General features: G+C 41.3%; 1 protein-coding gene across 1 annotated transcript in view; it reads left to right on the forward strand.

Annotated features, from left to right (window-relative positions):
- Positions 1–12,252, forward strand: part of Fras1 (Fraser extracellular matrix complex subunit 1) — a 442,676-nt gene that overhangs the window by 203,116 nt on the left and 227,308 nt on the right. The window contains exons 12-14 of the mRNA XM_008843691.3: positions 821–968; positions 2,300–2,443; positions 3,686–3,820. Coding sequence (XP_008841913.1) covers positions 821–968; positions 2,300–2,443; positions 3,686–3,820 — 427 coding nt within the window. The remainder of the gene's footprint in view (positions 1–820; positions 969–2,299; positions 2,444–3,685; positions 3,821–12,252) is intronic.

Raw genomic sequence — 12,252 nt, forward strand, 5'->3', positions numbered from 1 at the left:
AATACTCATACACATAAAAATAATAAATAAAAATATTTTTTAAATGTCCTGTGGATTGTTGATTGTTGTTAGTTAGCTCGGTGAGCTTTTTATCCAGTTTTTATTTTAAAATCTTCTCTCCTGCTTTTACTCTGATCACCCCAGTACAGTCTGAGAAGAGACCTTTGTCTCATTCCAATCTCCAGGGTCAGTGGCTTGTAAAGGAAATTGCTTTTAGAATCATTTTGAATTCTCTGTCAAACTACTCATGCTTATTTCCATAATTTGCTTAGCCATAAAGAAATTTTTAGGGTGAGAAAGCTCATGGCACATCTGTAGCCCACAAAAATGGGCCCATGAAGGCTTTAATTTTAAGAGTACAATGACTTTCTGGTTACTCTGACTATGGTAACTATAAGGAAATACAGGGTTTGAACCAGGGTTCCCATTGTTATTACAGAGGTATAATTTAATGGACCTGCTTATCACTAGGTACAAGTAGTAACACTCTGGTGGTTTTGTTTTGTTTTGTTTGGGGGGGTGAAATGTGTTGAGAAACACATTTTAAATACTTCTTATGTATTCTGGTTGTTCTAGGGTGCTTCCCAGTTTATCTGGGTCATTATCTAAGTCATTCCATTGGTGCTGCATATTAAAAGAAACCAATTAAAAACAACGGAGAAATTCCGTCCTTGTTAAATTCATTGTTGTCTGATTTCATTTGGGAGGGCAGGTGAGGTGCCTTCACTTGTCACACCGGAAGCTCTCATTTCTTCCCCAGCAGCTTCTCTTCCGGGTCACCACACCCTGATGTTGTGTCTTTCTTCACTGTTTGTTGCAGGAGGGAAAGAAATGGGAAGATGGTCCTTGCAAGGTGTGTGAGTGCCGGAAAGCTCAGGTTACTTGCTATGAGCCCTCATGTCCACCATGTCCAGTGGCCACCCTTGCCCTCATGGTGAAGGGACAGTGCTGTCCTGACTGCACACCAGGTAGGTCCATGTTCAATTTGTTTCTACTGAGATGATTGTATTGTCAAGAAAATCCAGAGTTGTTCTATTTTTTTTTCCTCCCTATATATTTTTAGTTGCTCAATTTGGGGGGTTTGTTTGTTTCTTAATTTTTCTGACAAATCATTTTAATTGACCTTTGCCTATGGAAGTGCTGAATTCACCCGATTACAGCAATGTGACTTTGGCACATCATTCACTCTCTCATCTTAGTTTTCTTATTTATAAAATATACCTTATTTACCTTGAAAAATTATTGTGAAAATTAAATATAATCTTTAATCTATTGTTGAAAGCATAAGAATAATTGTATCAAATTTGTTGTAGATGTTCTTTCCATTTTTCAGGTGAACTGTTGAACAGATGGCTCCTTTTGCAGTTCTCAGATACAGTTTAAAGTTTAGAGACTCATTAATTTCTTCCGAAAGAAAGTTTTACCTACTTGTTTTCCAGTTGTGCTTTTAAGTCACCTGGGATTGAATTAGTTCCAGTTAGTAGTCATTGGCAGGCTGGAACTGCACTGGCCAAGCAGTGATTTCCCTCTAAGCGTAGGCCGTCTTGGAGAAGTGGTGTTTTCGTCCACTTGTATTTCCTACATTAATTGGTTTCATCTGCAGGCCAGTTTCCCATGCTGGCATTTGCTCTTGTTGCACGTGCCTTGTTTTAGCTGATCACAGAGTTTCAATGAAGACTTTATCAAGGGAAAAGCAGAGCAACTTTATGATTTAATTATGGTACCTTTGCCAAAGTGGCTCTCTGGACCTTCCCAAATATTTAGCACATGATGTATTACATATTTTTTAAAAAATCAGGTCCTTATAAATTTTAAGACCTGAAAACAGTCTTTTGGTAACCATTACCAGTGAGGTGAGTGATAAACACAGTTACTGGGGATGAGAGCTAAGACTTCGAAGAAAAAGGAAAACTGGTCATATTTGTTAAAGATAATAAACTGGCTTAAATCACTGTAGACTTACTGTGAGCTTTCTGTGCATGCCAGAACTTCAGAAGAGCATCGAAGATGTCGTGAATGACCGAGTCTGCTTGTTACCACCCGTGGAGGTAGTTACGTTGATTCTAGGGTCAGTGCAGCAGCGGAAGCATTAGGGAGCTTGTTCTTGGAAGATGGTGATGGTTTTTTGGACAGGGAGAATCTTGGAATCTTGCATCAAAATGTATTTTTGCTATTTGGGGTCATTTTTACCTGAGTTCTGTAGTTCTCTGTGCTTTCTAATCTGTGGAACGCATGTGTCATGTGGGTTCTTCTGAGGAGTTCATGGTCTTTACTGAGTTCTCTTTGTTCTTGATTTTAGTTCATTGCCACCCAGACTGCTTGACCTGCTCTCACTCTCCAGACCACTGTGACCTCTGCCAGGATCCCACAAAACTGCTGCAGAACGGAAGATGCATACACAGCTGTGAGCTGGGATTCTATCAAGCAGGAAGTCTGTGTTTAGGTATGGTAACCTGAAGGTTGGGTTGTATAGAGACTGAACAGACTGCTCAATGATTGTTACCTCAGTATTGTCAAGGGGTAGTCCTGGTGCAGGGAATGCACATCTAGAAGTCATGAGAAGTCATCATATCATCCATAAGTACCCTAGCTTCTTTACCTTCTATCCTGGCATTTTATGGATGCTTCAATATTTCCTGGAAGATAGGTGATGTGGGGGTCAGATGATTGCTAGGCAGTCATGGCTGGATTGGTTGCGTTTTTGAAGACTTATAGGATAATACAGTAAATAGTCATTTACTAAAGTACTCAGTTAATCTAGGGTAGAAATTTAGAATTGATACAGATCTTCAAGATCGTTTACTAGAACTTTACAATTTTGCAGTTGAGAATCTTATAGACTAGGGAAAAGTTTCTGTCTTGTTCCATATCACCCAGATAATGGTTGATGAATCATACGTTTTGTGAGTTACCAGAAGATCCAGAATAACTTCAGGTACATTTCAGAATTCATATATTTCTAAGTCGATCTTACATAAGAGGCTTGGTTGAGGTCAAATATTACTTATTTTCCCCCTCCTCTCTGATTTGTGAGATTAATAATAATCTATTTATAAGTGTTTAAGTTTCTGCCCTGGATATGCATATTTAACTTCCCAGTATTCTTATCTATCAAGTGGAGGAAATCCTAGTACCTTCTTCAGAGGGTTGTGGTGAAGATTAAATATGTCAACCTGGTTCAGTTTAGGATGTAGACAACTGTCATTAGGATTAGCTACTTTTATTTATTTATTTTTTTAAATTATTTTCTTCCCTACTTTCTTTCTTGATTTCTAATCCTTGGTCTTTTTTTTTTTTTTAAGGTTGTTTAGGGATATTCTTACAAAAAAAGTTGAGTAATGAAGACATTAGGGACTTTTAGATTAGAAGAAAGATCACAGACTCTTTGCCAAACTGCCTGGCTTCAAATGCCCGTGTCTGGTAGCATTGGGCAGGTTACTTAATCTCTAGAGTTGGTTTCTTACATATAAAATTTTGATTGATAGTGTCTACCCCATAGGGTTATTATGAGGATTGAAGCATTCATATCTATAAAGTGCTTGATCAGTGCCTGACATGAAATACCTCCTATGTTAATGATGGGTGTTAATTTCTTGCCTTTCTTGAGGTTTGTGGAAGTCAACATTGGGGTGGTACATTCCAGCTAACCTGAGGTCTCCTTTTTTTCTACCTTTTCTGGAGCCAGCCTGCCAGCCCCAGTGTTCCACATGCACCAGTGGGCTAGAGTGTTCATCCTGCCAGCCTCCCCTGCTGATGCAGCAGGGACAGTGCGTGTCTACTTGTGGGGATGGCTTCTACCAAGATCGACACTTCTGTGCAGGTAATCCTCACTAGGCCCCAGCCAGTTGGGCCATATTGAGAACTGTCATAAATCAGAGACCACCAGGAGCTGTGATCAGTTATTCAAATAGGAAGTGTGCTTTGGTCTGGATGTGGTTTGTCCCTCAGAGGTCATAGACTGGAAGCTTGTCCATGTGGTAGGCTTTAAGAGGTGGGGCCAAGGGGAAGATATTATAATTAGCTGGTTCCCACACACCTCCATGAATAATATACTATTGCTGTCTTTGTGAAGTTCTAGATCTTGTGAGACCAGATTAGTACTAGAGTAGGCTGTTCGAATTTTCAAGTATTCTGCCCATTTGCTTGGCCTTTGTGTATGTGACTGGTTCCTTTAAGATCTAGTTGAAATTAATACTGTAATAGTTTCTGAAGGACGTTAGTCATAAATAACAATTTGTTTATGCTTGCCCAATTTTTTTCAGTAGTGATTAGAATCATAAATTTAAGTAAAAAAATAAATGTATACAAATTTTGGAATTATTTAATTTTTGGTTATTTATTCACGTATTCTTTTTTAAATATTTTATTTATTATTTTTATTTTATGTATATGAGTGTTATGCCTACATGTAAGCAAGTGTACCCCAGTCGTGCAATGCCCGCGGAGGACAGAAGAGGCTGTTGGATCCCCTGGAACTGGAGTTACGGACAGTTGTTAGCTGCCATGTGGGTGCTGGGGTTCGAACCCTTGTCTTCTGCATGAACAGTCAGTGTTCTTAACTGCTGAGCCATCTTTACAACCCCATATTCACGCATTCTTGAGACAGGGTCTCACTATTTAGCCTAGACTTGCCTCAAACTTAGACTCTTCCCTCCTCAGTGCTGAGAGTACAGATGTGTGCTACCACATCTGGCTCTAAAAATATTTTGAGGGCAGAAGTAGGAGAAGGAAGTAGTTGTGAAAGACAAACGTCAGATCTTTCAGGGGAAGCGTGATTTGATGTGCTCAGACTCCAGAGCTGAGTATGTGGTAGCAAGCAAGGATGAAAGGCAGATGAACCCGGGAGGCTCTGCAGCTGGGAGGGAGAGGAGCGGATTTGTGATGAGCTTCTGAAGGTGGCCAATCTGAGGGACAGCTGGTATACGCCGCTTTTCGGACCCTTGGTTAGCAGAGAACAAAGAGAACAAGTGCATGGTGCTCAGCAGATACGTATGCTGAAGGAGCTCCCACACCTTGTGCAGGTGGTATGTGAAAAAGGCTACCTATTTCCTCTTTCCCAGGTCATGGTCATGGGGAGAATATGGGTCCATGATGGAAATGAGAGTTGAGTGAAACCCTGGAACTGTTTAAACTCATGGCAATGTGAGGAGAAAAGGGCCCATTCAGTAACCTGCCAGTTATGTAATGTGGAAGGCAGGATAGCCTCAATTTGGCCTTGGGGTCCATCAGCATGCTGTCTCCATCTCTGTCCCCCCAGCGTCAAAGGCTGCACAGAGTTGCCAGTATTTGTTGAACAACTGTAAAAAATGAATGAATGAATGAATGAATGCACATACGACCCCTTGGCAGTCCTGGAAGGACCAGTGTTTTCACAAATGTCTCAGCCATAAAACTGAAATAAGGAAACCTCTAGTGTTTGCAGCTTATTGTGTTTACATGTTTAGAACAGGCTTGAAGCAGGTCTGTACGAATGTCTATCCAAGTGTCTAATGGCTGGGTCATTTAGGTAAACTGCTGACATTTCAGTTCAATGAAATTATTGAATGTTTCCTTCCTCCTATCTTCTTTCCCATCAAATGGATCCTGCAATAGCATTCTTGTGGCAGATTTCCCCTGAAAGGGAACTGAGTTCCCCTACCCAACCTTACCTCCTAAGACAGACAAACAGACAGACAGACACACACAGACACACACACACACACACACACACACACACACGCCCTGCATACATATTTTTTTTTCTTCTCTTTGGCCATCTCCCCCTCTCCTTGCTCAGTGTTTTAATTGGTGGTGCTAATGCTGGTTTAGGGCATTTTGAAATGGGTAATGTTTCATTTGATTACTGGTTTACGTAGCTGCCTGCTTCACATTCCATCCACACAGCCGTGTACAAATGCCTGTAGTAGGAAGTTGCTGGGAAAATTTGTTCATGTTCCCTCCAGGGAATTAAACCAATTTGCTTTAGTTCAGGCCGGTTGCATTTTTATGCATAAAATAAGGAAGGAAAAAAAAAAACAGAGCAAGAGAAGAGAAAGAGGAGGAGGGGGAGGGTGTGATCTTAAAAATTAAAGCTTGATTTGTGATCGGTTTTCATATGCCATCTTGGCACTGAGACCGCTCAAATCATCTTTGCACATAAGCTTTCCCAGCATGGGATTTTTTCTTTTTTGCAATATTTATGCTTGTACCATTTGTGTTGACTTTTCACCATTGACCTTGGAGGTTGGTCAGTCAGCCCGTGCTCTTCTAATACAGGCTAAACTTTTCAAGAAGAAGTCTGCCATTTATAACAGCAGGGTTTGGGGACTGATTTCTTTTGGCAGAGTGTTTTAGGCTATGACTGGAATAATTCTCTACTTTATTGACCCATCAAAACCAAAAGAAAGTGAACACTCCACCAAGGAAACCAATTAACAGAAATCACCTGGTTAATATTCATGCTTGCTGTGTTAAATGTAGGTCAGAGTACAAAATATGGGACAGAGCCAAGGAACATGTAAACATGGCTCTTCAACAAGATAGTATAAGTCGATGAGCAAGACAATAAAACAAGACTCAGTCCTGTCAGAGAATTCCGTCTTTAGGCTGCTTAGCATTTCTCTTTTCTTTCTGTCCACTGAAGGTAGGTGATTCATACATTCACATTATACCTGTAAACATGTGTGTGTATATGCTGATGTTACCATTGTATCCTGGATTTGATTAGGCTAGCAGTAATGTAATTATAGACTACAGTATGCACCATATTCCAGGCTCTTTCATTTCTCTGCATTCTCCAATTTTGATGATTTGGCACTTTACACTGAGGCTCAGCACTGGTGAGTTTTTATAGTAACCTTAATCAGAGATAGATAATGTGTTGGCTGTCTCTTTTCCTCAGCTGCTAGGGCCATGAAGCCAAGCACCCTGTCAATGCCAAGCCTTATATTTTATGTGGGCACTTACTTAGCTTTCTCCCTGAACTTCTAGGTACCCTTTGCCACCAGCTGGTTCTAGTTTAGCACCCTTCTGGTCAACCTCACCCCACGGATACTGACTCCACATACCCCAGGTCCTAGGACTGAGTTTTACCTTTATTCCTACTAGCTGTCCTTTTCTGACTCATTTCTGAGGGTTAAAAGCCATTGTCTTAATCACCTACAGCCTGCTGGTCAGGCCTTATCCATGTGTGGATGGCTCTTGACCCTCTTTCACACCTTGCTTCCTCCTACATGGCTCCTGGGTGCTACTGCCCTGAATGTCTTGTTTCCTCACTATCAGAGCAGTGGTTCCATTGCCTCTTCTTAGAATTCTGATATTAAATTAAATCTGGACCCAGGCTGAACTCGCCAGGGCCTGAGAACATTCTTCCATTTTTTCTGCTCCTCTTTTCAATCAACCTCTGTTGAGATCTGGTGAGACTATTGAATTATGCACAAAAAGAAGTGTTAAAACAACCAACAACACACACCCCATGCATGATTAATTTCAAATGAGTAGCTTTTAAGATTGTAGACTTTGAAGAGGAACGAGTTGAATTTTGCTAATTTAAAAAATATGTGTATCAATGTTTTGCTTGTTTACTTAAAACTTAACTTCCTTGGAAAGGCTTGAAATGAAGTCATGTGGCAAAAATGCCATCTTCAGTTTGCAGGCCCAGAGTTGGGAGAAGTGAAGTACAGTAGCAATGAGCTTAGGGTCTGGAGCCAAAAACCTGGATTCTCATCTTTGCTCTGTCACGTACATGTGCTTTAACTCCCTACATCGGCTGCCTGTGGGTCACACAGTGATATCTGCCACATGTTTGTTGTGAAAATGAAGGGAGTGAATTCCCTTGCTTTGTTGGGAGATGGTGCCCCGTGCCTGGCAAGCCCTTCATGATGCACGGAGAGGCTTGGAGCTCCTTCCCACCGTCTTTCTTCCATGTCTTCTATCCCTCTGTGCCTTATGTTCTGACTGCTGCTCTGGATTCTGAGAATATGAAGAGCAGCTCAGGCATTATCTACAGTGTCCCGCGGTCAAAGCGGGTTTATTGATACTTTTAGAAATGTCAAAATTCAAAGCAACAGCAAACAGAACAAGACCTGCAAACATCTGCAAAGTTTATTCTATATTTGAGTGTTATATGGCCTTAGATACTGAAACCCAAAGAATCAAGCAGTTGGACGTTTTGTAGGATTGTAAGGGAATGGAGTCTTTTGAATCTCCATTTTCCACTTACTCCTGTGTAGCCTTAGGCAAGTCATTTGATCTCTCTGAGGTTCCTTCTCCTCAGTTATGAAATAAGGATAGGATCGTCTACTTCAGACAGTTATGAGGAGGGCTAGAAGACAGTTTGAAAAGTGTCACTGTGTTCTGTGTGGCGCAGTGGCACACAGCACAAGGGTGATAAAGGGTGGCTACAGACGTTATTGAAACCGCTCCTTAATTTTCAACCTGAGGAGATGAACAGTGGATGGCATTGATGTCTGATTAAAAACAAAATATACAACCCCCCCCCAAATACTCATATATGATGGATAAACAAATATAATGCAGAAAGTGTACTATATTCCTCACAAGTTAAATCCTTTTGTTGACTTTTTAAATGATGAGCTTCTGAAATTGAATTTTAGCAAAAATTAGGGTATCATTAGTAGAAAAGTTGGTGATAAGGAACTCTGAAATTTGCATGTAAGAGGCTGACCCAGTTGAAAATTTAAAGCTATGCTTTGAGCAGAGGAACTTCTAAAGTTAATTTTTTGTTGGCGCAATGGTTGGCTAGTACAGCCAATCAGTGGGGGAGCAGGACTGACCTTTGGAGCCTGGTTCAGAGCCATAAGTAGACTTATTAAGTCATGGTTTATGCTTGGGTATATGATTTATCCTAGCCTCACTGTGCCTTGGGTAGATGTCTCCACAAGGAGGCATGAACCTACAGCTTAAAAACCGTTCATAAAACAGGAACCCTCCTTACTCAGTTGGGGTAGTCACTATCAAGCTAGAGTCCTCCAGGGCTCAGGTAGCACTCCCCAGAATGAGAGCGACCATGCCAGTTTCATTACTAAATGCATGCTCAGTTTTGGAAACCTAAGCGCTGCTATACCATTTGGCTTCCACTCACTTTGTTCTGCTGTGTGAATCCTGTGCATTGCTCAGACCTCCTTTTTCATTTTGCCATGGTTATGATGACTGACTTAATTGCTGCCTGTAAAAGAGAACCACGGCTTCAGGTGCTATTCCTGTCTCTTCCCTTCTGCTCATGCAACAGATGTTTGAGTCTCTACTATGTACCAGGTCTTTTATCAAGTATCAGGGAAACAGTGAACCAGACACACAATTTCCCTGTAGTTAAGAAGTTGACTTTTTCAGTGGGAAGAGAGTGTCCCCTAAACAAATAAACCAGACCATTTCTAATATTTGTCATTAGAGTTATTGTTATGTAGATGTATTTCCATCAGTACTATAAGTGGTACAGGAAGCGAGTGGTTACTGAGGTAGGGAAGCATCTTATCCTTGTAAATTTTACATACTGTGTAGCACAGGCAAGGCCTTCTTGAATATTTTTTGATGGAAAAAACTGTAGTGTGCCATTGCATGGAGAAGAAAGGACGGGAATGTTCAGGCGTGCCCAGACAGTGGCCTACAGGTGACCTGTTAGCTTCTGTTATTTACTCCTCCTCAGCAATTTTCTGGCTAGACATGGCCTCAGGAAAACTACAAAATCTATTTTTTTTTCTACTCCTTTTTTCTTCCCTTTATGTTCTTCACCTTGAAGATAGTTGGGTTGGGTACTTGCTGTCTCTGGAACTTGGGTAGTGTCCAGGGAATGTTTTAACTGCATCAAAAGGACGGGTTGACAACAACATTGCCTTTCTAGAATGTGAGTTTCTTGAGTACACTAGATGCCGGGTGGCAGGCAACAATGGCATCCCGAGCCTCTCTCTTCTTGTGTCTGCTTGTCCAGGAAAAGTGCAGACAAGGAGAAGACAGCTGGAGATGCTTCGCCTGGGAGGGCTGCCGAAGCCAGAGACTGGCTGTGTCTGGCATCTGTCTGCACCTCTTACAGTGGCAAATGGTAGAATGAGACTATCACAGACCAACAGAGAAAGCCTGCTGACAAGTGCAAGGGAGTTTATCTTGCAGGCAGATTCCATTCTTCCTGACCCATCTGAACCTCCCAAGTATTTCAGCAGTGGGTTACATACTATGACATCTTCTGGTTTCCTGCCCAGTTTTTGCTGTTCTCAATTATTTTAGCTAGACTGTTTGGCATCTACTCTTTCTCTGTCTTCCCTGTTCCCCACTCCAACACTGTCCCTGCACTATCTTCCTTCCTTTCTCTGCTGCACACAGAGCTCACATCACCTCCTCTTTATCACAACTGATACCTGAGCAGCTGCGCCAATGCAGCCAAGAAGTCTGAAAATGCCCCATCGAACACTTGACTGCTTGGTGGTCCCTTCTTTGGCTTTCAGTTTCTGTAGATAAGCAAGCGTTGTTGGAGAAGTCAGCAGTCCTTTAATGAACAGGGGCTGGTGACGCAGGTTTGAGGAGAACACTCAGTAGAGGTCTAGCAGATGGGGGTTGCCTGTGGTGACAATGGATAGATGGAAGCTAGGCCTAGTGGTAAATGTGTTTGCCAGCCACTTGTGTTGTAGACCCAGGAGTGAAGGTGTGGAGGCTGGAGATGGTAGGGGTGACCGTAATAATGTTCTGGTGGAGGGCTGGTGAGATGGTGCAGCTTGCTGCACAAGCCTGGTAATCCGAGCTCCATCCCTTGAACATATGGTACATAAAGGTACAAGGAGATAACAGACTCTGTGGCATGCACGCCCGTACAGACATGATGCACGTGCATGTGAGCGCGCGCACACACACACACACACAATATTACCTCTACTAATTAGTATTATTGCTATTATTATTATTATTTAAAAATAACATGGTCCCAGGGAGCTGAATGTCTGCCCTTATCTTCTGATTTACAGATCGATGAAAAGCCAGCCCATTTGCAGAATCTTTCTGCATGTGTACCGCTGAAGCCTCCATCAACAGAGTAATCTTTACTCTGGTCCAAACTCTTATCCAGAGCAACACTGCTAAAAATTCAGATATGTTAGTCAGCACCAGTAAATCTTTCAGCTCTTTTCCAAGCATGGTTAAAAGATTAACTAGCTATTTACCTATCACGTGCCTTGGGGAAGAGGATTATAGCTTCCCCTCTTTAGTAATTTTTTTCCCTTAAGTACCAATAAATCCACGTTTATTCCAAAAAAATAATTTGATAAAGGTAATAAAATGTAAGGTAAAATAAAAAGTCAACAAAATTCCCTAACTCAAACTCCCCCAAGTCACTTCCTTTAGTGTTTGGTGTCTACCTTCGTAATTTATGAACTGATTTCAGTGTACGTGTGTCTGCACACATTTATTTTTCCAAAGTAAAACCACTTGATACATACTGTTCTATCATCTGCTGTTCCCATCTTATTATTCATCTCCTACAATTTATGGTTTTAAAATTGTTGTATAATATTCAGTCTCTGCCTTTACAATCATTAATTTAGCCGATCCTCTATTGTTTGGTAATTGTTCTTAATAAATCATTATCATAAATAACAATGATATAAACATCTTTAGCAGAAATTATGGCAATATTTTAAATACATTTTTTAGACATGATTTCAGGGTCTGAATAAATATGTGCATTGTTAAGCTTCTTGCTACATAGTAACACAGCTCTTTTTTTGTTGTTTGGTTTTGTTGTTTTCTGGGTCAGGGTCTCAATAACTATTTAGCTCTGGCTATCTTGGAACTTCCTACATAGACCAACCTGGCTTTGAACTCACAGAGATTGATTGGCCTTTGAGTCTTGGGTCTCTTCTGTAAAGACTGCGTTTCTTTTCACTCTCCTTGGAACACACGGGAGCACCTGTTCCCCTCTGCCATTGTCAACATGAGGCAGCACAGTTCTTAAATTTTCCAGTGCTACTCCTGCATCTTATTTTTGGGAGTCATAAGATTCGGGCTGAATGTGTCAAGCTTGTAGTTCTCGGCTCATTTTCACTGGGTCAGGCTCTTCTCTTGCTTTTCTGTCTGTCCATCAGCCTGTCAGTGCCCTTTGTTCTCCTGCCCTATTTCGACCCACCTGTTTTCCTGTCTCCTTACTTAAGTAACTATTTCTCCCTGTGTGTCTGCATGCCTATTCACTTGGGCTCTAGTACATGTGCACATGTGTACACGTGTGTGGAGGCCAGTTGACAACTTTGGGTGTCATTCTTAGGAACACTGTCC

The sequence above is a fragment of the Nannospalax galili genome, unplaced genomic scaffold (assembly GCF_000622305.1).
Source record: "Nannospalax galili isolate Female #2095 unplaced genomic scaffold, S.galili_v1.0 scaffold440, whole genome shotgun sequence".
NCBI lineage: Eukaryota > Metazoa > Chordata > Mammalia > Rodentia > Spalacidae > Nannospalax > Nannospalax galili.